The sequence below is a fragment of the Berghia stephanieae genome, chromosome 3 (genome assembly GCF_034508935.2).
Source record: "Berghia stephanieae isolate SIO BIC M18660-M18661 chromosome 3, UCSD_Bste_1.3, whole genome shotgun sequence".
NCBI classification, from domain to species: Eukaryota; Metazoa; Mollusca; class Gastropoda; order Nudibranchia; family Aeolidiidae; genus Berghia; species Berghia stephanieae.
Window position 1 is genome coordinate 68049791 of NC_088362.1, and position 26633 is coordinate 68076423.

General features: G+C 36.3%; 1 protein-coding gene across 1 annotated transcript in view; it reads right to left on the reverse strand.

The window, feature by feature from the left end:
• The window catches only part of LOC144968278 (organic cation transporter protein-like), a 33255-nt gene that overhangs the window by 918 nt on the left and 5704 nt on the right, over positions 1-26633 (reverse strand). Inside the window, exons 5-11 of the mRNA XM_078906478.1 lie at positions 19959-20113; positions 19068-19236; positions 5476-5754; positions 4486-4573; positions 2016-2154; positions 1546-1727; positions 158-318 (exon numbers count right to left, since the gene is read on the reverse strand). Coding sequence (XP_078762604.1) covers positions 158-318; positions 1546-1727; positions 2016-2154; positions 4486-4573; positions 5476-5754; positions 19068-19236; positions 19959-20113 — 1173 coding nt within the window. The remainder of the gene's footprint in view (positions 1-157; positions 319-1545; positions 1728-2015; positions 2155-4485; positions 4574-5475; positions 5755-19067; positions 19237-19958; positions 20114-26633) is intronic.

Consider the following 26633-nt stretch of genomic DNA (forward strand, 5'->3'; position numbering starts at 1 on the left):
TCGTCTTCATCAACCTTTATATTAATATAAATCATTGCAATGGATAAGGATCTATACACTGATGATCTTATGATATATCCATTTAAATCACTAATGTGCCCATAAAGGATTGAAGAATGAATGAATTGGGTGATGTCTAAAAATATAATTCACATACTTGTCCGAAACATCGCTGCCACTGTCGCTCTCAATTGTTTCCGGAAGCTCTGCGTTTCGTGTTTCCGGTAACAAGATGGCGAACACACCAGACGCCAAAGACAAAACACCAAATATTAAAACGGGGAGAGCCTTTCCAATGGGCCCGGGAATCAAAAGACTCTGCAATATATAGACATAGATTTTTGTTTTATTTATAATCAGTCTAAGATACTTAAAAGCGTTTTGTGTTGGCCACATTGGTTAGAAACCCATCGGATTTATATTGGGGTGAAAAAGTGCCGAATAATAAATTTAAAGTTAAGGTGATCAGAAGTAGTCGATGTGCACTTATTTGCAGGTCTCATAACCCAAAGCATTATGGGATCAATGTTCTATTAATGACGATCTCAAAAAATAACCCAAAATATTGTCCATTACAATAATTTTAAACTAGTAACATAAATGTGTGGTGTCAGACCTGCTTATATCTATACGTTGGAAGTAGCTATTTCCACTAGTTTGTTACAGATTAAGAGACAATTTTTATTCTTGTCACTTAAGCAAACATTTAGATTTAACCAAAGGACATATTTTTCACCAAAGAGTTTTAAAAACTAGAGCAGTTATGTAACTAGAGCATTTCTATAGCACAATATCTACTAAATGTGCTCAAAGCATTTTACAGGGGTTCCCTAGCCAACAGCAACATTTACATAGAGGAAGAGACATGTTAGGCGATATTACGATTTTTTGCGACGTACACCACGGCGTTAACGGCTCGTTAGTGCTAATTTTACACCTGAATACGGTGAGAAAATGTGAGTTATGAGCTTCTCCCAAGGATTCAAATATACACCGCTCAGAACGGGAGTAGAACCATGGACTTTCCGTTCCGAAGGCGAGTGTCATACCACTAGATCACATAGCCGAAAAATTACCCCAACAATTTGAGACTGTGGTTTATAATTTTAGAAAATATGGAAAAAGAGTACAATAAATCTAAAGATATTAGAAAACTTATCTTTACCTATAAAGATCTCCGATGACAGGAGGCTCAGAAAAAGTGTGTTTTAAGTGATTTTAAAATGTATAAAAAGGCAAGAAAAGAATGTAAAATATGTAGATCATTCAAAGGAGATCTTTTTATAGCAATCAAGCCACCCCCCCCCCTCCCCAATTCAATAAGAACGAATAAATAATGAAAACAAAACTAAACAATAACAACAAAGAAAAGAACAACAATAATACAACAACAACAGTATAAAAAATCACCATAATTTCTCCAACCCCACACCCCTCTCAAAGCAAACAAAATAACAAAAATATTGGAAGTGGGAGGTGGGGTGGCGGATTTCTGAAATTATTTTTTTCAAATCCTTAAAATCACAATTACTTTCCTCAACTCACCGCGCTAACAATGTAAGGGGAGAGTATCCCACTAAATCTTGCCACACAAGAACAGAAACCGAGACCCGAGTTACGTATCTTGGTGGGACACAACTCAGTGGTGATGATGTAAATGAGATCGAATCCAATGGAGATGCACATCTTGCCAAGGCAGAAGAAAGTGATGGAAAGCCACCGAATGTCTGAAAATGGATAAAACAATGGAAACATTGGGACCAATTGCATGTCCTGTATTGTCTTTCTCTATGGAGCATATGTGTACTAGGACAATCTCTTGAATGAGCATACGTATATTTTTCACACATGACCGCAACGTAACAATGTTTCAGTATGACAATGCTGGACCTCATTCATTAATCATTTCGAAAACATTTGACATATTTTTTCATTGAATTTATTTCCAGCAAATTTTCACAAACAGCTTTTTATTTACCGATGTCAAATTAATTTTTGATGCGCGGTATGTTTACCTTGATCAGCAATGACTAGAGCTCCAATCCCTAGGGTAGCCAAGCCACTTGTTATCATACTGGAGCAATAAAACACTTTACGGTCAATTTTCTCCAGGAGCAAGGCGCACATCACATGACTTGGAATCTCCATTACAGACTGTAATAAGATTATATTAAAATATTAGGTCGTTTTTCTAACCTTCGACACTAAATTACAATAACATGGTTACACTGAAAACATATGGAAATATATTGTTATCGGGAGCGTCATTCGACACCCGAGTTTCGGGTGTATTTTGTCACAGGATAATTCGGCACCCGAGTTTCGGGTGTATTTTGTCACAGAATAATTCGACACCCGAGTTTCGGGTGTATTTTGTCTCAGGATAATTCGACACCCGAGTTTGGGTGTATTTTGTCCAGGATAATTCGACACCGAATTTTGGGGATTGAGGATGTCGCAAGAATTTGGGGCACATTGCCAAGCAGGTAAAAAAATTTTTGGAAAAAAAAATGTTGTTTTCTTGTCGTCGGGGGGGGGGGGGGGGGGGTCGTTGGCAAAAATTCTACAATTGTTCGTCTTTGCAAACACACAAACCATTAACTGCAAACCATTCTCTCTCTCTTCTCTCTCTCTCTCTCTCTTCTCTCTCTCTCTCTCTCTCTCTCTCTCTCTCTCTCTCTCTTGATTTCTTTCTTTCTATCACACACACATACATACGCTCCCTCTAAGACCTAAGTGACGTAGATGACTTAAACAGCAAAGGGTATACAATTACAGATACTGTGCGAGAAACTCGCGACACATAATGTCGTGCGTTCAGCGAAAAAGGTTAAATACTCATATAATCCAGCAGCCGAATTAACGCACAAGACGATTTGTAACCTTGAACGTTTCTAGTCTGATTGATAGAAATTAGTGAGAGTTAATCAGAAAAAACGGCTAGTTATAAACAAAGGGCTATGTGACGTCATTTCCTTCCTTCTATTTGCAACATCTCATAATAATAGATGATCTAAAGTTTTATATGTAGAAATGGTATAATATATCTATCAATATAGATAATATTGTGCCAGGCTAAGAAGTTCACAACATTGCATCCGGAAGTATAACGAACCAACACACAAAACGATGTGTAACCTTGAACGAACAATGACTTTCGTCTTCCAATGTCTTGATCCTTTCAAGGAACTCATCGCTTGAAGCGAATTTTGCTCCCTAAATATTGAATTCGACCGTCTATCCATATTTTAAAGAGGATGGCGTGCAACGGACAAGGAAGGAAAGCGGAAGAATTTGATTTCCCCGGGTTTGTACGTTCATACGTACTGCGCATGCGCGATTCGGGTGTCGAATTATCTGGTGACAAAATACACCCGAAACTCGGGTGTCGAATAACACTCCGATTGTTATCATCTTGAGTTGAAAGACATTTAAGGATCAAAAATTGAGAGACTGTGTGGTCTTGTGGTATAACACTCGCTTTCGCATCGGAAGGTCCTGGGGTCGATTATCGCTCAGTGCATAGTTGAGTCCTTGGAAAAGGCTCTCTACTCACATTATCTCACCCTACTCAGGTGTAAAATGAGTCCCTGGACGTTAACAGCGTTGTCCCTGGTCTAAAAAGTTGTAATACCTCCTAACAGGCGTCAAGTCCCTTCCTCTATGTTAAGTGTTGCTGTTGACCAGGGACCCCTTGTTAAGCGATTTGAACGCGTTTAGTGGATAATGCGCAACATAAAAGCTCAATCTAAATAATAAAAGAAATAGAATAGCATGAATATGTTCTAGAAGGATCGAAAACTTGTGGACAAATTTGGAACTATTTTGATACTTTGAGAGCACTTAACTTTTTGTAATCATTACTTTCTTACGGTTATTGGTCCTTATCAAATTCAAAGTTATGAAAACAAATAATTTTCATAAATCTAATATTGTTTTCTTCATTGTGCTTTTGTGACAAATGTGACAAAACTACATTTTGTCATGACATCAAAATATAATTCATGGAAACATTTATATGTGAACTTTAGCCCATTCAGTAGATGCATTGTTCCATTCTTTTTTAAAAATAAAAACAGAAGTGAAGGAGATTGTTGATTTTTAAAAAAAATCGTTTTTACCTTATTTCTTATTCTGATTGTTATCTTAAAACACCTTTACCTCAATTTCTCTATGGTATATTTTCTGCATGCGTGGGCCATTTTGTGGTATTGTGGGGTGACACTTTGTTTGTGACCTCAAGCCTCGTGATCGAGTCCTCATAAGGGTGATGCAATTTGGAATTCTTGGGAAATGGAAATTGTAATAGCTCTTTATAGTAGTTAAGTCCCGTTCCTAAATATCACGATTTGCTGTTGCTTAAGGCCTCTTATAAAGACCCTTGAGCACTTCTGGATATTGTTGTATTGTAAAAGCTCAATTTTCCTGTTTTGCCTCTGATAGCTCCACCCCATTCTCACCAGCCCCACTCACTCAATACGTTACCTGTAATATAAAAGTGACATAGATATCCCCTTCAATGATGTCTCCGGCGCCAAGGACCATACCATAATAAACCATGTTGACTGTTATCCTGGAAACGGCAAACAAAAAGAATAAAAAGGCAAGAACATGTGAGATTTAGTGACCCCTAGCAAATACAAAGATTTAAAAACATTAGACTAAAAAGCATTAAACAGAAATGAATATCAAGTTTGAAAAAATACAAAACCTTTCTTCAGCCAAAACGAAAGAAAAAAAAATGGTCATACATGTAAAATCTAGAAAGGAAAAGAAGTTATAAATATAAGGAATAGTTTATATCCGGTCGAATTTTAATAATAACCATTGTTCTTAATCTTTATCTGTACAATACGTGATTTGGATACTTTTCTTGTTATCAATTGCTGGTGCAGTTAAATGCATTTCATTAACGTCTCTTCTCTCTATCAAGCAGTGATTTAGTATTCAACTTTGTTAGATCTGCTGTAAAGTACATTGCAATATTCTATCCAATTGGGAGCAAACAATTTATACCCCCTGCTTAACACTAAAGAAACCGAGCGTGATAAACACCAGCTTCGTACATTACACTATAAATGTGACGAATTGTGTCTATGCGAAAATAATTAAAATAATTACAAAATAAACAAATACGAGCATTTGTATTGAGCATTTCCATGTAAACAAAAAGCTTGACGAACTTCACAGTTATTCATTAAATCCATTTAGGCCATATGTAATCATTTTCCATTTTATACTGTACATAAGACCTGTCAGGGTCATATTTGCACTGCCACTCTTAAAATAAGCGCCACTGCATTTAGCCATGGACTCTTTCAGCCCTGAGTTGAGTTGGGCCAGAGTGCCTTACCCAAGAGTCAAGAATATCAAGACTATCTTCTGCACTGCTTTAATATAATAGAGTCGCGGCGGGACCTATCGAGGTTGTTGTTAATTATATAATGAAATATAAGGATGATAAAATGTCATTACCAAGAAAAACACAAAATAGTGAAATATAAGACGTATCGCCTGCTGGTACAAATATGCCAAATCTTCAGATTATTACTGGAGCCGGAAGTAGTCGTTTCTTCATCCTTTCCACTCTCGCCTACTCCTATACCATCCATTTTCATCATTGAAGTGTCCGCTACCACTTCCATATCCCAAGAGATATTGACTTTGTTGACCTTGGCTATGTAGACGATGACGTCCTTGGCCTCCCTTTGTCTGTTCTTGCTGAGCAGCCATCGGGGTGACTCTTGAATTAGCCTGGAAAAAAGCAATAACAGACCTGTTACTTTTGCAATTGTATCAAGGATCTTACGGATAAAAAAGACGTGAGCTTTAAAACAGAACGAAATTCACCAGATGTGCTCAATGCGCTGCATAAAAAGTCTAAATTCATAAAAAATGTTAACATGAAAGAGAAGACAAAGTGTCGACAGGGTGTTTTTCCAATTTTCGATACTGTCACTGACCATGTACATATTTTACATTTGAGTATGGTGGAAGAATATCAGTAATGAGCATTCTTTTTTTCTTAGAACTTGACTTTGCACCTTTCACGAAGGGACTAGTACATATGGTGAGCATGTTAACAGCCAAGTTTCATATCGACATACCGTAAAGCTTTGCAAAAAAGAAAAGAGCAAAAAAAGCATTTCATTTTATCCTCTACCTTCCATATATATATATATATATATATATATATATATATATATATATATATATATATATATATATATATATATATATATATATAAAGAATTTGAGACCAATTACTCGGCTTAATACAAATAGAAAACGCTCTCCCTGATCAGACTGAATAGAATTAGCCCGATTGTTGAAAAATATTTGTCACATAGTCAAAGCGGATTCAGGACCGAGAGAAGTACTGCAGATGTAGTTTGGACCAACAAATGGCATGCTGCCAAAACTCTGTCAGAAAAAATAGAAATAGTTATAACTGGAATAGATATGTCTGCCGCCTTCGATACTATCAATCGCCAATCCTTGTTAAATATTATGAAAGGATTAGTTATGGAAGATGAAGTTAGATTAATCAGATTCCTTATAAGCGAAACCTGGATAACGACCAAAATAATCGGTGCCTCAGAGAATAAATCATTCCTTGGCAACATCGGTACACCACAAGGAGACAGCCTAAGCCCAGTTTTATTTATCATTTACCTTCTTCTTCTTCTAGGTTCCATGCCTGGTCCAGGCTTTGGATACTGCATGAATTATCTCTCTCCATTCCTCCCTGTCTCTTGCCTTTTCAAACAGCTCTTGGATTGTTAGGCTGGTGAAGCCCTTCAGTTGGTCTATGAGTGTTTTTCTTTGTCTCCCCCGGGCGCGTTTATCAGGTATTTTTCCACAACTTGCCAGGTATTCATTCTTATCTTTCCTTACTATGTGTCCGAAAAAGGATAGTTGTCGATCCACTATTAAGGGCATTAGTTTCCTTTGTTGGTATGTTTGTTTTAGCACTTCTTCGTTCGTTTTGTGTGCAGTATACGATATTCTCTGCATCATTCTCAAGCACCACATTTCAAAAGCTTCAATGTTCTTTTGTGTTTCTGCATTTGTAGTCCAGCTTTCGCATCCGTATAACAAGATTGGCCACACGTAGCACTTCAAGACTCGGAATCTAATCCCGAACGACATCTGTTTGTTTTTCAAAATGTTTCCCAGGTCCATGAAGGCCTGTTTGGCTTGAGTTATTCTTGCTCGTATGTCTCGGTTACATCTTCCATCTGTTGTCACTATTGAACCTAGGTATTTAAAACTTTCTACGTTGGTAAGTTGCTCGCCGTGAATCGTTATATTGCAGGTGTTGTTGTATTTGGGGTTTTTCTGTATTACCATGCATTCCTTTTTGGTGATATTCACTTCCATTCCCTTGGCTTCACTATCTACTACCACTTTGTCAACAATCTTTTGAAGTTGGATTTCTGATGTTGCAATGAGTACCGTATCGTCTGCGTATCTTATATTATTTATGTTGTGACCTCCCACTTTTATTCCCTCCATATTATTTATGCCCCTCATGATTGTTTCTTGGTATAGATTAAACAGATCTGGCGAGGCAACACACCCTTGACGGACTCCTTTCTTAATAGGAATGGAATTTCCTGTAGAGTTTCCGATTTTGATAGATGCCTGCTGGGTGTAGTATAATGTTTGCATGAGTCTGAGGTCTTTCTCATCAGCGCCAATGGAGTGCAGTTGTTTTAGTATTTCTTCGTGGCGTACTCTATCAAAAGCTTTTTTGTAGTCGACAAAACAGAGGTATAGTGGGGTCTGAACCTGTATAGCTCTTTCACTTAAAACACGGAGGAGGTATATTGCGTTCCTTGTCCCTCTGTCAGGTTGGAATCCATATTGTTCTTCTGCGATTTCGGGGTTAATCTTATTCCTTAGCCTGTTGATAATTATACGCAACAGTATTTTGTTGATGTGGCTTATTAAACTTATAGTTCTAAAATTTTCGCATCTGACTGCACCTGCTTTCTTTGGTATTGCTATGAAAATAGAGTTACAGAGATCTTCTGGAATTTTCCCAGTATTGTATATATTGTTGAATAATATGTGAAGTTCATCAATTGCTAGATCTCCTAGGCTTTTTAATACCTCTACAGATATTTCATCAGGGCCTGTTGCTTTACTATCCCTCATTCGTTCCATGGCATGTTCAATTTCACTTTTGGTGATGTTTGGTCCGCTTAATGGTTCTTTGAATTTCAGTGGTGGTTCATTTCTATTTGGATCATTGTACAGTTCGCCTATGTATTCTACCCATCGGCTTTCTATATGTTGTTCTTCAAATAGCAGTTCCCCTTGTTTGTTTTGGATACAACTTCCTGCTGCTTTGCTTTTCCTTTTCCCTGATAGTTCTTTTATTCTTTGGTGAGCTTGTTGGGGGTTGGGTTTGTATTCTCTTTCGATTTCGCAGCATTTCCAGTCTAGATAGTTCTCGTGTGCCTCGATGCATTTGGATTTAATGTGGTTGTTCAATGTTTGGTATTCTGCAGACCCTCTGTTGCATTTTCGTCTTTCTTCAAATAGGTTTAGAATTTCATTTGTCATCCATTCCTTTTTGCTGTTTATTTGAGCTATTGGTAAATGCTTTTCTGCAGTTGCTTTGACACACTTTTGGAATATATCAAATTGTTTTTCACATTTTTCATTATCAGGTTCACTTTGGCTTTGTATCATGAGTGCATTTTCAAATTCTTCTCTCATTTTTGTTTGTATGCCATTGTCTTTGCATAACCTGTAATCCCTCTTTATTCTACCAGCTGTTCTCTGAATAGCTTTAAACTTTATCCTTACTGTACAAACAACTGGGACATGGTCACTGTCTACATCGGCGCCTGGGTAGGTTTTGCAATTTAATATGCCATTTCTGAATCTTGATGATACTGCTATAATAGTGTCGCGGGGCGGGACCTATCGAGGTTGTTGTTAATTTTATAATGAAATTTAAGGGATGAGAAAAATGTCATTACCAAGTAAAAAACACAAAATAGTGAAAATATAAGACGTATCGTCTGCTGGTAAAATATGCCAAAATCTTCTGATTATTACTTGGGCCGGGAAGTAGTCGTTTCTTCTCCTTTCCACTCTCGCCTACTCCTATACCAAACCATTTTCATCATTGAAGTGTCCGCTAACACTTGCCTATATCAAGAGATATTGACTTTGTGACTTGGCTATGTAGACCGATGACGTCCTTGGCCTCCTTTCGTATGTTCTTGCTGAGCAGCCATCGGGGGTGACTCTTGAATGAGCCTGTGAAAAAGCAATAACAGACCGGTTACTTTTGCAATTGTATCAAGGATTTACGGTTAAAAAAGACGTGAGCTTTAAATAAAGAAAGAAATTCACCAGATGTGCTCAATTGCGCTGCATAAAAAGTACTAATTTCATAAAAAATGTTAACATGTAAGAGAAGTCAAAGTGTCGACAGGTTGTTTTTCCAATTTTCGATACTGTCACTGACCATGTACATTTGACATTTGAGTATGGTGGAAGAATTTCTGTTATGAGCATTCTTTTTTTCTTAGAAACTTGACTTTGCTCCTTTCACGAAGGGACTAGTACATATGGTGTGCCATGTTAACTGCCCAAGTTTCTAACGACATACCAAATAAAGCTTTGGCCCCAAAAAAGAAAAGAGCAAAAAAAGCATTTCATTTATCCTCTACATTCCATATATATATATATATTATATATATATATATATATATATATATATATATATATATATATATATATATATATATATAAAGAATTTGAGACCAATTACTCGGCTTAATACAAATAGAAAACGCTCTGCCTGATCAGACTGAATAGAATTAGCCCGATTGTGAAAAATATTTGTCACATAGTCAAAGCGGATTCAGGACCGAGAGAAGTACAGCAGATGTAGTTTGGACCAACAAATGGCATGCTGCCAAAACTCTGTCAGAAAAAATAGAAATAGTTATAACTGGAATAGATATGTCTGCCGCCTTCGATACTATCAATCGCCAATCCTTGTTAAATATTATGAAAGGATTAGTTATGGAAGATGAAGTTAGATTAATCAGATTCCTTATAAGCGAAACCTGGATAACGACCAAAATAATCGGTGCCTCAGAGAATAAATCATTCCTTGGCAACATCGGTACACCACAAGGAGACAGCCTAAGCCCAGTTTTATTTATCATTTACCTTCTTCTTCTTCTAGGTTCCATGCCTGGTCCAGGCTTGGATACTGCATGAATTATCTCTCTCCATTCCTCCCTGTCTCTTGCCTTTTCAAACAGCTCTTGGATTGTTAGGCTGGTGAAGCCCTTCAGTTGGTCTATGAGTGTTTTTCTTTGTCTCCCCCGGGCGCGTTTATCAGGTATTTTTCCACAACTTGCCAGGTATTCATTCTTATCTTTCCTTACTATGTGTCCGAAAAAGGATAGTTGTCGATCCACTATTAAGGGCATTAGTTTCCTTTGTTGGTATGTTTGTTTTAGCACTTCTTCGTTCGTTTTGTGTGCAGTATACGATATTCTCTGCATCATTCTCAAGCACCACATTTCAAAAGCTTCAATGTTCTTTTGTGTTTCTGCATTTGTAGTCCAGCTTTCGCATCCGTATAACAAGATTGGCCACACGTAGCACTTCAAGACTCGGAATCTAATCCCGAACGACATCTGTTTGTTTTTCAAAATGTTTCCCAGGTCCATGAAGGCCTGTTTGGCTTGAGTTATTCTTGCTCGTATGTCTCGGTTACATCTTCCATCTGTTGTCACTATTGAACCTAGGTATTTAAAACTTTCTACGTTGGTAAGTTGCTCGCCGTGAATCGTTATATTGCAGGTGTTGTTGTATTTGGGGTTTTTCTGTATTACCATGCATTCCTTTTTGGTGATATTCACTTCCATTCCCTTGGCTTCACTATCTACTACCACTTTGTCAACAATCTTTTGAAGTTGGATTTCTGATGTTGCAATGAGTACCGTATCGTCTGCGTATCTTATATTATTTATGTTGTGACCTCCCACTTTTATTCCCTCCATATTATTTATGCCCCTCATGATTGTTTCTTGGTATAGATTAAACAGATCTGGCGAGGCAACACACCCTTGACGGACTCCTTTCTTAATAGGAATGGAATTTCCTGTAGAGTTTCCGATTTTGATAGATGCCTGCTGGGTGTAGTATAATGTTTGCATGAGTCTGAGGTCTTTCTCATCAGCGCCAATGGAGTGCAGTTGTTTTAGTATTTCTTCGTGGCGTACTCTATCAAAAGCTTTTTTGTAGTCGACAAAACAGAGGTATAGTGGGGTCTGAACCTGTATAGCTCTTTCACTTAAAACACGGAGGAGGTATATTGCGTTCCTTGTCCCTCTGTCAGGTTGGAATCCATATTGTTCTTCTGCGATTTCGGGGTTAATCTTATTCCTTAGCCTGTTGATAATTATACGCAACAGTATTTTGTTGATGTGGCTTATTAAACTTATAGTTCTAAAATTTTCGCATCTGACTGCACCTGCTTTCTTTGGTATTGCTATGAAAATAGAGTTACAGAGATCTTCTGGAATTTTCCCAGTATTGTATATATTGTTGAATAATATGTGAAGTTCATCAATTGCTAGATCTCCTAGGCTTTTTAATACCTCTACAGATATTTCATCAGGGCCTGTTGCTTTACTATCCCTCATTCGTTCCATGGCATGTTCAATTTCACTTTTGGTGATGTTTGGTCCGCTTAATGGTTCTTTGAATTTCAGTGGTGGTTCATTTCTATTTGGATCATTGTACAGTTCGCCTATGTATTCTACCCATCGGCTTTCTATATGTTGTTCTTCAAATAGCAGTTCCCCTTGTTTGTTTTGGATACAACTTCCTGCTGCTTTGCTTTTCCTTTTCCCTGATAGTTCTTTTATTCTTTGGTGAGCTTGTTGGGGGTTGGGTTTGTATTCTCTTTCGATTTCGCAGCATTTCCAGTCTAGATAGTTCTCGTGTGCCTCGATGCATTTGGATTTAATGTGGTTGTTCAATGTTTGGTATTCTGCAGACCCTCTGTTGCATTTTCGTCTTTCTTCAAATAGGTTTAGAATTTCATTTGTCATCCATTCCTTTTTGCTGTTTATTTGAGCTATTGGTAAATGCTTTTCTGCAGTTGCTTTGACACACTTTTGGAATATATCAAATTGTTTTTCACATTTTTCATTATCAGGTTCACTTTGGCTTTGTATCATGAGTGCATTTTCAAATTCTTCTCTCATTTTTGTTTGTATGCCATTGTCTTTGCATAACCTGTAATCCCTCTTTATTCTACCAGCTGTTCTCTGAATAGCTTTAAACTTTATCCTTACTGTACAAACAACTGGGACATGGTCACTGTCTACATCGGCGCCTGGGTAGGTTTTGCAATTTAATATGCCATTTCTGAATCTTGATGATACTGCTATAAAGTCTATCTGGTTCCTTGCTCTGTCCCCTGGTGATTGCCATGTCCAGGTTCTTCTTGGGTGTTGTTGAAACCAGGTGTTTGAAATCATTAATTTATTTGTTCTACACCAATCTGCCCAGATGTTTCCTCGTTCATTTCTGTCTCCGAGTCCATGTGGTCCGATTATGTCACCATCTCTGCCTCTGCCAATCTTAGCATTTAGGTCCCCCATTACCATAAGGACTTCTTGTGATTTACACATTCGTTTTGCTTTGTCTAGTGAATGGTAAAACTCTGTCATATCTGCATCTGTCGCCTCTTCTGTTGGTGCATAAACTTGAATAATATTGGTGTCAACTACAGGTCCTCTTAGCTTAACCAGCAAAACTCTGTCTGAGATTGCTACGTGCCCTTTGTAAAATTTGGTTGATTTTTGGTCTAAGATCATCCCTACTCCTTTTTGGAAAGAGGTTCCACCACTCCATATGATCTTATATGTCATGTTGTTTTCTTGTTTTGACATGGTTCCCTGCTCTTTCCATCTCATCTCTGCCAGGCCAAGAATATTTATTTGGAGCCGTTTCATTTCTTTCAGAATGTTGTTTAGTTTTCCTTTTTGGGCACAGGTCCTGACATTCCATGTCCCAATTTTGGTTTTGTCACATTTGTTAAATTTATTTCGCCTAGTAACTGGCTGACGGTTCGGTGTGACCTGACGAACATCACGCTCCCAACCGAGCGAGGCAGCAGTCTTCCGTGAAAACATGCTCCCCTTTACGCTGTCACTGTTTAACTTTTTGGACTTATTCATGCAGTTAACTCGGCAAAGTTACAAGAATGGTTTGCTATTGCCTATTCTTGTCGCCCTCTGCAGTTGGCCAGCTTGACCTGTTACCGTTCGACACCACGAGGAGGTTGCAGTAGGGCTTGATGATGATCTATCTTTGCAGACTTGGCATCATCCATTTGTCGAACTATCATTTACCTAGAAAATGGTTTAATAGATGTGCGTAAATCTGTTCCTTTGACCCCATTACGTTTTGAAAACGAACTTCCCATGGAATTTGCATATTATGCAGATGACATTGACTTTATCGGCCCCAAAAAAGTCAATGTAAATGACATCCAAAGACCCTTACAAATCACCAACTGTACGTTAATACTGACAAAACAGATGTAACATTACTGTCAAGGAAGAAAGATGAATGGAGAGCCACGAAAAAAGTAGGATCATTAATAGGAGACAAGGAAGACGGAGAAAGAAGAACAAGTTTATCGACGGCACATTACATATATGGTTTAGAAAAGATAAAATAAAATTAAACACTAATATCAAATTATACACAACCCTTGTAAAATCCGTGCTTATATACAATTGCGGAACATGGGCAGTGACTGGAACCGAAGAGCAAAGATTATACAGATTCCATAGAAAACAACTGAAAAGAGTCCTGAATATACGATACCCGACAAAAAATAAGCAATAAAACTGTATGAAAAAATGTAATGAAAGACCCATATCCATTAAAATCCTGGAGGCAAGATGGCGGCATTTAGGGGATATACTCAGAAGAGATTAAAATATACCAGCTAATAAAGCCATGAATACTTTGTTCAGCCCATCCATCTGGAGACAAGAAATATCAAGGTAGACCACCCACGTCGCTTCACATTGTCCTCAATAGAGACCTAAAACACCTTCAAAATAAAGAATTAAAACCAAAGGAAGACTTACCAAATTAGCATCCACAGCAAAAGACCGTGAACAGTGGAAGGAAATGAGACAGATGATTAGAGAGGCAGCCGAGGCGTCCCGATCGGATGATTAGGAAGCGAAAGGCCTTAAGTCAGTCAGTTAGTCATACGGTAGGGGGCCCGAAATTCGACACCGGCCCTAAACTCGACAATCTTATATAGCCTGCTTCCAAACCTGTTTTCACCTAAATTCATGTTTTCGGACATAAATCATTCTTGTCAATTTAAACGCCGATAAATATTCTTCTGTTTCACACACTTTCTGATTGATAAACGGATGGAAAATGTTGTTTTATCTTGCGTAAACTTACGGTTCACGAAATCCGCTTCAACACCCGATATTTTGTAAAATTTTAAGGGGTGGCCCTAATTTCGACACCCTCCAGGAAAAAGGGATGATTTTGAGATTTGGAAACTTCTGATTTATTAAAACTATGTATCATTTTATTCAAGATACTTTTTCTGTTCGATCTATGTCATATATCATATCTTTTGCATATCCTTCTCCCACAATCCCTCTCCCCCCTCTACCGCTTACTTCAGAATAAAAGGCGAGTTGGCCCATCTATTCAGTTATCTAATTAAAAAGAAAACAAAACCCTCAACTGATCTACTGCATGAGAATTAGAAAGATTTTGACTGTTCTAACTGGTGTAGCTCCCCCGTCAGGTTCTATGAGAGGTTTTACTGGACTTCAGAAATGTATATGTACTGCACTTGGAAGGTGAGTCTTGTAAATGTTTCAACTGTGTCGATTAAGCCCCAATGAGTAGGGGGCGTGGTACTGTTGTTTTTTTATACGTTTTTTCTCCATATTTTGGATCTTTTATTCTAATTTTAAAAATTTAAGTTAGAAAAGGGTACAGAAAAATAATATGCCGATAAGCTTAACAACTTCTATGCTCGATTCGATAAACACGATTTCACAGACGAGATTAACAACCTAACTGAGCAACTCAAACATCACGGAACAGAGGGACATCACTCAGGCCAATGCCATTAAATTGTTCAAAATATTAAAGCGGATAAAGCAATCGGACCTGATCAAATATCATCAAATTTATTGAAATCGTATGCAAATGAACTATCCTATATTTTTACACACATTTTAATCAGTCCCTAAGAAATGGGCATATTCCAAGAATTTGGGAAACTTCAAAAATAATTTCCGCCCCAAAACATCAAAAAGCCAAAGAAATGAATAATTTTTGTCCTGTAGCGCTGACATCCATCCCTATGAAATGTCTAGAAAGGATTACCTAGCAAAGATTTCTACAACAAAGTACCCAACATCTAGACAACAACAGTTTGCTTACGTGGGGTGGGGTGGACGACGCTTATATTAGTGTTTTCTCCTAACACTTACAAACACTTAGACACTCCAAAGGGGTATGCTAGAACCCTAGTCGTAGACATTTCGAGCATTCAACACCATCCAGCCTCACACAAAATAATTTATTCTACCCCTCTCCCTAAATAGTAACGCGTAATGATATCATGGTTATTATAATAATTTGTGACCTCAGATTATAAATCACAACTTTGACTAAAATTGGATTCTTTAAAAAATGGTATTATTCAAGTACTTTTGAACATGTCTTTTATTCAAAGATGATGAAATAGGAATTGATTGAGGGTAAAATAAGCTCGTTCTTGAGTTGGGAACACGTCCGGAATACCAAAAGCAAGAGTGTAAGAATCGTATATTCTCTATTTGATGGTACAAACCGCACATCGACAGCTTGATAGCAAAACGAGCGGCAATACACACAAGGTCGAAATTAGGGAGTCAAAATTCGCGCCCCCTGCTATAATTAACATATATAAAACAAACAATTTGCCAAAGAATGATTCAAAATCAAAAGTACAACTCTCCAATACCAAAGTTTACTTTTCAACAAGGAGGATTTATACAAAAAGAAAATATGCTAGTGTAATTATAATGTCGAAGCAATAAACAAATAAATAATTAATGGGATCAATGAATAAATAAACGACTAAATAAATAAATGAATTGTAGCTATTTATCTAATTTTTGTTGAGCAAGAGATATGCATTTGGTCAATGCAAAATAACGTAATTTCAAGGGCGATGAGACCCTTTTTACCTTCTTTTTCTTCTTCTTCTTCTTCTTCTTCTTCTTCTTCTTCTTCTTCTTCTTCTTCTTCTTCTTCTTTTTCTTCACCTCTCCTGCTCCTCTTCCGCCCCCCTCTTTCCACTCCTCCTTGCCCTCCTCCTCCTCCTCCCCCCTGCTTCTCCTCGTCGTCGTCCTCCTCCTCTTTCTTCTTCGTCTTCTTTTGCTTTTTCTTGTTCTTCTTGTTGTTGTTGTTGTTGTTGTTGTTGTTGTTGTTGTTGTTGTTCTTCTTCTTCTTCTTCTTCTTCTTCTTCTTCTTCTTCTTCTTCTTCTTCTTCTTTTCTTCTTCTTTTCTTCTTCTTCTTCTTCTTCTTTTCTTCTTCTTCTTCTTCTTCTTCTTCTTCTTCACCTTATCCTGCTCCTCCTCCCCCCCCCCCTTCTCCATCTTCTTACTTTCCTCATCCTCTTCCTCCCCCTCCTCCTCCTTTTGTTTTTCAGTTGTGTTCTTTTCCACTCATTACACAGCTAGGATTTATAGTAATCGTCACAGCCTTCTCTTCAGTTGCTTAACGAAATTACGTATGCAATATCCAACATCGCAAATCTTGTAAAATATTCACTAACCTCAGACTTCGAAAGAGTTCTTAGACTTAAGTTTTTGACAAAATGGGATCAAGTTAATCGATCAATATATGATCCTTCACTACCTCCTCCTCTTCTTCCTTCTCCTCCTCTTCCTCCTTCTGTTCCTCCTCCCTTTTTTCCCTGTTGTATAATCACTTAGCATATAATCATTCGCCTTTACTGTAGTTACTGAAGTGTAAAACGAGTCAACCATCCCGATACAGCCTTTGAATAAGTTTGCCGGTCTTCTGAATAATGTCGTTCAGAATGTATTGCTCCGAACAAGCGAGACCAGAAAGCGTTCAATGTAGTGGAAGAAAGAAAAATAGAAATAAATAGTTGGAATGCATCGAATAATAGATCTTTATTTCATGCAGTACAAGACTCTATATCTTAAAAACGACCCAATTTATTTTACTAAAAAATAATAATCATGATATTAGTATCAATAATAATAATAATAATAATAATAATAATAATAATAATAATAATAATAATAATAATAATAATAATAATAATAAATAATAATAATAATAATAATAATAATAATAATAATAATAATAATAATAATAATAATAATAATAATAATAAAAATAACAATAAAAATAATAAAATGAGATAATAAGAAGTTAATAATAAATTTAATAATGATAATAATAATAATAAATAATAATAATAATAATTAAAAATAAAAGAAGAAAAGAAAGAAGAATAAAAAAGAAGAAGAAGAAGAAGAAGAAGAAGAAGAAGAAGAAGAAGAAGAAAAAGAAGAAGAGCGACAGGAGAGTAGTATATATGTATAATATGGCTATACCCATCAAATTCAGTTGTTCTCCCCTGTAAGATTATAAATAGACGAAAGCGGAATGTAATAGGACTTTTTTATTGGCCGAAACTGCTGCCGCAATTTAGTTCGTCACGAGATAAAGAGCAACTTAACTAGAATTATGAAAGCTCTGAACGTGATCAAATACATAAAAGGTGTAACCTTGATCCTTTATTCTTTCAATCTCCATTCAAATGTTTTCAGTTAAACAACTCGTATGTTCTAACAATACTATAAAATGGTAGTAATATGCTATAACTTTTCATTCAACTCGTATCCAATTGACGCTCGCTACAATAAAGAAATGTTACGACTGAATAGCTTTTGAATAATGCGGTTCCTATCGTGGCCTTCGTGAACTCTTAACGAAGGCCACGTTCCTATCCCCTCTCTCAAATATCGTCCCTTAGTAGAAAGGGTTGACGATTTTCACTGTCACCACTTAACTAGCTATCACAGTTTAGCGAGAAATTAAAATTATAATCAACTTATTATAAACTCATAAACCTAGGACTTCCCTCCAAACACAAATCGATTAAATTCGATGAAAATATCGTATTTAAGTCTAAAGGTATGACGGCTTTCAATGTCGGCGATGTGGTTTTGTTGAATTACACTCGCTTTCGGATCGGTAGGCTCTGGGTTCGAGCCTCGATCGGCGCTTACTGAGTCCTTGGAAAAGACTCTTTATGAACTCTCTCACCGTACGCAGGTGTAAAATGAGTACCTGGCCGCTAACTGCGTTGTCTCTGTCGGAAAAAATGTATTATCGCCTAACAGGCGTCATGTTACATTCTTCATGTCACGTAATGTTCTCAGTTAGGGACCTTTTTGTAAAGTGCTTTGAGCACGTGTAGTGGATATTGCGCTATATAAAAGCTCACGTTTTGTTTTTTTTATCAAATCCCCAAACAAATTATACTTTGTTTATCGATATATTAAGGTGCTCCCCCCACCCTCCTATTTGTCATAAAATCTCGTCATCTAGTCTTCTTTGAGGTTCTAGAAATGGTAACTAAATTAATCAAGCATATAACATATTATAATGGTAAAAAGCAAACTGGCACATGGACGGAAGTTTGTCCCGGTTTCTAAAGATCAAAATGGACAATAGTAATTGCTTGTTACCTCATCGATAGGACGCTAGTCTATCGCAAAATACTTTCCGCCAGCTCTAACAGGCAGATCTAAACACCCAATGACTGCTGGATGGATAAGGAGGCAGAAAAAAATCTCGATTTCATCCGGGATATATCCAGTTTTCTTTTCAAATGATCCGAGTGTTCAACCAATCGGTAACTCCTAAAAGCAGACAATGCATTTTAAATTTTAAAAAATAATTATATAGCTCCTTTGTTACTCACCACCAACATAATATCAGTATGAGAAAAGGGAGTGTAGACACAAGCTGGGCAGTCCTCCAGTCTCGGAGCAAGAATTGCACTAGAGTTGAAAAGAGGAGGCCTGTTGCATAACCAAACACAGTAGAAAGAGTCACTATGCTGCGTTTTTTCACTCCAACTGTCTCTGCCACTAGATTCAAACAATAAAAAAGTAGAGAAAGCAAGTTCCTTGGGTCATTATCAAATTGATTTTTAAAAAAAAACAACCAAACAATAAACTTTGGATTTCAAAACCGTATCGCTTAATAATATTCCCGGTCTCTAATTCAATCAACCGAGAAAGACGACAAGAAGTGCTGTTAAAATCTTCAAAAAAAAAGTTTTTTGTTAAATGGAATAATGGAATTCTTCCTTGTGATTTGGAAACCGAACATATCAATAGTTCACTCCCAAAGTCACCCAGCAATTGAGATAGCATTCAGATTTCAAACATACAGAGAGCACGAAACCAATGAGCAAGTATTGAAGTATATTTAATTCATTACTAAAATAAAACAAATTAACTAACAAAGAAAACAACAACAGAAAAGAAACAAACAAAATAAACAAAAGAAAAAAAACCTTTGCGTCTATTGGGCTCATAAAAATATTCCAGCATGCTAATCTTTATTTTTTTAATCTGTATTATGAACACCGTGACTGTAACGATCATTTTGGCTGTCATTTAAAGAAGAAGTTGAAAGAAGAAGAAGAAGAAGAAAAAGAAGAAGAAGAAGATTATGGTGATGAAGAAGAAGAAGAAGAAGAAGAAGAAGAAGAAGAAGAAGAAGAAGAAGAAGAAGAAGAAGAAGAAGAAGAACCGCCCCCCTCCCCCTTTATTCACCACCACTACCAGCTTATCTGAATACTTACACATGACGTAACCAGCAAGGTATTGAGTGTGAGCGCAAACGACAGACATAAACCTACAGATCAGCACCAGAATGAAGGAATCAAGCGCTGACATAACAGCGGCAATGGCACTGGCGAAGATTGCACATCCCAGTAAAATTTTCTTCCGACCAAAGCTGTGAATGAAATGGTGAAACAGTAATTAAAACCTTCAAAACATTGCATAAAAATTTGTATGATATTGTTTCATTTAATGACCAGCGTTGACTTCTCTCAGCTTTTTGTTGCTTTTAGAACACATGTTGGGTGATTCGTTCTCAATAAATTATTTTATTAGACAATTCAATTTAGGGTTAACAAAGCTTTGTGCGTTGGAACGATTGATCTGGCGGGCAGAACTAGTGGAAATTCTACTTAAACGCTCAACATAAATATGATCCGTGTTGCTCTCAGCATTATTGTAAAACAATTTTAGTGGACAGTGCATTTTATAAAAGCTGGATTTTTTTTTTCAGCGTGGCTTTGTTCGATTATTGTATGGCCCTCGTCGTGCGACCTGTAGGTCTAATATTAGAATCTCCCTGTTGGTGGCTCAAAGTTGGGTCATCAGAGAGGAAGATCTGTGTTCACATTTTCTCCCACACTACAGTTCAAAATGACTGGTGATGATAAAAAATGACTGGATTGTTTAAACGTTACGGTTGTTGGTCTTGTTGTCACAACAGTATTAAATAATCACAATTAATACAGGTCTTATTATTTCATCCTAGTGACTGTTTCTTGGTTTAAAACTATAGAAGCAGTTTCTGCGGCGTCAACGGGAATTGGATGGGAAAATGGAGTAATGATATTAATGCCTTGCTTCATAACATCCGCCAGCAGGATATGATGTACCAATACACAAAACTACATGTGCAACCTTGAATGTTTATAGTCTGATTGATAGAATTAAGTGAGAACTAGACATAAAATGGATGGATAAAAACAATGAAAAAGAGCTGAGTAACGTCAATTTCGTTCTCTCTATAAAGATAGAACGTTATTGCTTTTTGCCATCCAAGTTTATGAGCATCTATAGATGCTGTGCGCTTGCCTCAGAAACTTACAACATTGCCACCCGGAAATATAACGGACTAACAGACTAAGCTATGTGTAACCTTGAACTTTTAAAGTCTGATTCATACAGTTTAGTGATAATTGCTCATTAACAAAAATGGCAAAATATAATAACAACGACCTGAGTAACGTCAAAAACTTTCTATCTATATATTCATTGTCCATGCTTGTAGCAGACTAATTCTGGCTTCCCGTCCTCGAGTGCAAACAGGATCTCTCATGAGGCCAGATGGGAGAATGGACACGATCTATTCTATTTTTCAATGTGCTCGAGTCATTGGCCACTTTGCAAAATTTAATAAGCTCAAAGTGATCTACATACTAAAATGTGTTCACAGTTTTCGAAACATTGAACATTACGGTCTTACGTTTGACTCATGGACATGTTTACAACTTTCATAAAATAAGAAGCGATTTGAGATATATATTACCGTTGGACTACACATTTCACAGAAGAACAGCCAACTTGGGTACACGTCTGTTTTCTGACACTATTTGCCCTAAGGATCCTAAGTTTTATTCATATCTTGAATACAGACTGTCAAAATATATTCATGGTGCCGTCAAGCAGAGCAATGTAATTCCTCTCATTACTTGTCAAAATATTGTGATAAATAGTTATAAACTTTGCGGGTGACCTTTTCGGTTGCGCGGGCTCTAAAGGTCGCTTTGGTTTGAGCTGAAATTAACCAGTAGATTTTTGACCAATCAAAACATGGACCGTGTGACACACGATTTTCTCGATCACATTATAAACGTTTAAATTCACACGTAGTTTTCTGTGTTGGTCCGTTGTTCAAGCGGTTGAACAGTGGTTATTTTATTTAGACACATGCCGTCGATAGTAAAACCTGTGTAGTTTTGCTATGTTTACCAATCACTACCATTGTTTACATAATGACGACTGTCCGAAATATATGTTGTGCCCTTGGCTAAGTTACTAACAATATTGTCATCCGGAAATATAAAGGACCAATAAACAAATACTATGTTTATAGTACAGTTTAGTACAGGCAAGTACAGTTTAGTGAGAATTACTCATAAACAATGATAGCAACAAAAAAAATCCGAAAATTACCCACCAAAGACCTGAGTAATATTAAGATAAGATGAGATATGATAAGATAAGAAAAGATAGGATATACTTTATTGATCCTTGTATGAAAATTATAATTTTGTATCACAACACAATTCGGTAATATATAAAAGAAATATCAAATGTTAATAATTCAAATGAAACTTGGCAAAGAATATTAAAAGTCTTAAAATGTACAGTGGAACAACAAGTGGATATATGGTGACTATGATTATAATTATAATAAAATTCTTGTCCAATAAAAAATATAAATAATCAAATGATTTAAAAACTGGTAAAGGTTAAATGATATTATACGAAAAAATAGAGAGGAATATAACATAAAAATCGTGTTATTGCGATTGCATAAATATTTGATCTGAGGAATAAATAAATTATTTTGCGGTTTTCACCTTAATTCATAGAAATATTTATCATTTGCTTTAAAGTAAAAGATTGTAGGTAAGAGATTGAAAAGGAGTTATATATATATTATTTTTAAGAAGTAAAATGTTCTATAAATATAAATATAAATATTTAATCACCTCTCTATAATATTATCCTTACTTCACACATAGACAGATGAATATGTTGACTTTATTTATTTTTATAAAAATAACTTTAAATTTAAATTTAGAATAGGACACATAAGTTAAGATCATTTAAGTTAAGAGATTCATCTCTAATGACTTTGTTTAAGTTTTCATTACATGATTCCATATAGAAATGATCATAGTCTAAAATTGAAGGAAATTTTAGCATTTTCTGGCAGTGTTTCAAAACTTTGTCGATCTTCGACTTTTCAGATCTTTTGTTATTCCCACCCAGGCTGGCAAACAGTAGCTTAGTAACAACAAGAGATGAAGTGAGTAGAAAAGTGCCAGAAGACAATAGAGAATAAAAAAAAATTTCGCGGCGGTGTTGGGGTTTGAACCTGCGACCTTATTGGTACGACAACTCCACCTGGCCGTAGTACACTGATAATGCGTGTGTCATAAAACTGAAAAAACAGCCTATTGTCCAAATTCACTCTATTGAGTTTTCTTAAAAAATACATTCTGGATTAAGCTGTTTGATGACACTGGTGGACTGTTTTGTCCACTCTAAGTTCTCGTCAATGACGACTCCAATACACTTGTATTCTTCAACTCTTTCAACAATTTCATCTTTTATAATAATGGGGTTATGACCATCTCCAGCTGCCCTAAAGTCAATGATCATTTCTTTTGGGGTTTTTTTTTCACATTTTGCTGGAGATAGTTTTCTTCGCACCAATCAACAAATGTGGATATTGATTGTGTGTAGTTCACAATATCAGCTTCTGTGAGGATTAAAGCCTGAATTGCTGTGTCGTCTGCATATTTTAAAATAATGAGATTAGAAAAATTGCTTACACAGTGGGATGGGAGTAAGAACTGTTCCTTGCGGAGCACCCGCACTGGTGGATATAGTTGATGAATCAAATACCGTATATATGTGCGGACCGACACATATTGTGGTCTCTCTGTTAAACAATTTAAAATCCACACAGCGATGTTAGCACTGACGTTCATTTGTAGTAGTTTTGGTTTTAGGAGATGAGGCTGAATTGTATTAAACGCACTCGAAAAGTCGACGAATAAAGTCCTAATAATATATGCCTTCGGTATGTCGAGATGTTTGTAGGCATTTTGGGTGAAACGGAGTATTGCGTCGTCCACTCCGCGTTTGGCTTTATATGCATATTGGTTGTTAACAAAATAAGTTTCACATTGTGGAAGAAACAGTCCTTGTATGACCCTTTCAAGGAATTTCATGGGAACTAGAGTCAAAGCAACAGGTCTGAAGCCATTCATTTCCCTTGCTGATGGTGTCTTTGGCACGGGTACAATTTTTGACGTCTTACATTGCCTTGATATTTCCCCTGAGCTCAAAGATTTATTGTAGATGACACAGAAAATGGAGGACAATTGTGAAGCACACGTTTTGGTAGTGATACCGAGATGCCATCCGGTCCGCCCGCTTTGCCGGGTTTTAATTGTTTGAATGTTTTTTCTACCACTCCTTCGGTGATGACATCTGGTTGGTGCTCTTTTTCTGAAGAAAGGTTTTTAGTAAGTTGTTTTATTTCTTCACTGTAGTCATGACAGTCGACAACCGTGCGTAGAACGGGTTAAGTTGGTCGAGATAATCTTTTTCCTTCCCTTTCTCCATGTAGATTTTTGTTTTCTTTGCATCAAATCTAACTAGCTTTCTCATATCTGACCACACACTTTTCATGTCTTTCGTTGTAAATGTGTACTCTATCTTATCTTTGAACTGTTCTTTCCTTTTATCTATTTCATTTTTCAATGTTTTTTTTTAATCTGTTTAAGCTGTGTATGGTTTCTCTGTTTGTAAGCTCGTTTTTTCTCATTTAACATAATTTTATTGTCCATGAAGGCAACTTTTCTTTTGGTTACAGCATATACATAATATACGCAGACATAAAGGAAACAAAAAGTGCAAAAAACCACACACACAGACACACACACACACACACACACACTCACAGACTCACACCTAAATAGGCTTCGTGTAATCTATCTGAAAGGCAAATCTTCATGATTAGAAACATTCATATATATCCTTTCTTAAAAAAGTATAGCATTGTGGAGAACATAGTGCTTATTTGAGTCAATAAAAAAATTGATACGGCGCACAACTCTACTGAAAGATTTGAAAATTAGAAATGTATTTTTTACAGATAGATAAACAGATAACTTGATTTCCTTTTATAATTTAAAGTCAGTTTGAAAGTTCGTTGAGTCAACGAAGATATCATAAAATATGTACCAACGACGACACTTGACTCCCAAAATCAACTAATTTTGACACTGTAAAAAGCTTGTCAATTTGCGTCATCTATTTATGACATCAAGTATTATTATTACTTCCGTTGTGTTGTTGATTTATCGGTGATCAGTGTTGTTATGTATGTTCTAATTGAGTGTATGTTTCTGTGTGTGTGTGTGCGTGTGTGTGTTTGTGTTTGTGTGTGTGTGTTGTGTGTGGTGTATACATGTGTGTGTGTGGGTGTTGGCATTTTTCAGCAAATCGTGGCATTCATAGTGATATTATTCACTTGATCACATGAAGGTATTTCAGTCGCCATTTTGATTCTTTTTTTACTATTAGGGTTGCTCGAGATCGAGGATATTTCTTTTTCTATTAAGGTTAGTCATAAGTCTTTGTAAAGGTGCTAGGATGTTTGTTTTTCCATAAGTTAAGTAAAGGGGAGACATTCCGAAAGCTCTTACATCCTCAGTATTCGTTAAATTTGTATTTTCACCGTTGATATTTTGTCACGCATTTATTTATTCAATTTGTCATTATATCTAGAAGTATTTTAAAAACTCTAGAACAAACCATGATAGATTTGTGAAAGTTTAAAATTTCTTAATTTGACCATTGTTTTGATTTTCAGCCGCCATTTTGATTTGTTAAATATTGAAAGGTAGTGCAAAGCAGTCCGAGAGTTGTTTTTTTTTTCTATTAGGGTTATCTCGAGAGGTTAGTCATAAGTCTTATTAAAGGTGCTAGGAAGTTTGTTTTTCCATACGTTAAGTAAAGGGGAGACATTCCGAAAGCTCCTACATCCCTGTATTCTTTAAATTTGTACTTTCACCTTTGATCTTTTGTCAGGCGTTTATTTATTCAATTTGTCATGATTTTTTCTATTAGGGTTAGCTCGAGATTGGATGATTTTATTTTCCTATTAGGGTTAGTCATAAGTATTATTAAAATGCTAGGGTGTTTGTTTTTCCTATTGGGGTTAATTAAAGGTACTAGGTTTAATTTGTTCTTGGGGTTAGTTGAGGGAATATATTATTAAATATATTATTGGGCCACACAGAAAAATCAACCGAAGATATACCAAATTACACAGACAACGTTGTTTACCAATCTGCCCTCATTAAATGATGGTGAGTACAGTATCGAATGAAAATAGTTCTTTCCCCGCGAAATTGCGGGCTTTTTACTAGTATATATATATATATATATATATATATATATATATATATATATATATATATATATATATATATATGTGTGTGTGTGTACAAATCAATGGCATTATATAATATTCTTGATCTCCTGCGTTCGGGACTTTGGATAGGGAAGAAAAGTCGTGATATCAAACCCTCTACTCGTTTGTTCCTTAGTCCCTGGAACGTGTTTATGTAACCAGACATTTGGAGTAGTAGTAGTAGTAGTAGTAGTAGTAGTAGTAGTAGTAGTAGTAGTAGTAGTAGTAGTAGTAGTATTAGTAGTAGTATTAGTAGTAGTAGTAAGCTTCGCAGTCCGAATGACGCTTGCTGAGAATTGTGTAATTCAGTCATGGTCGATAAGTATAGCTGCTCTCTCCATCCATGTTGTTAACTGTTTCCATTGGTCACAGTTCTGGGCCAGAGTTTTGAGGCTGTCAAGATCTTGTTGTGACTTTAGTATGGAGGGCACTGCAGTATTTCTTAGATTTTCAGGGA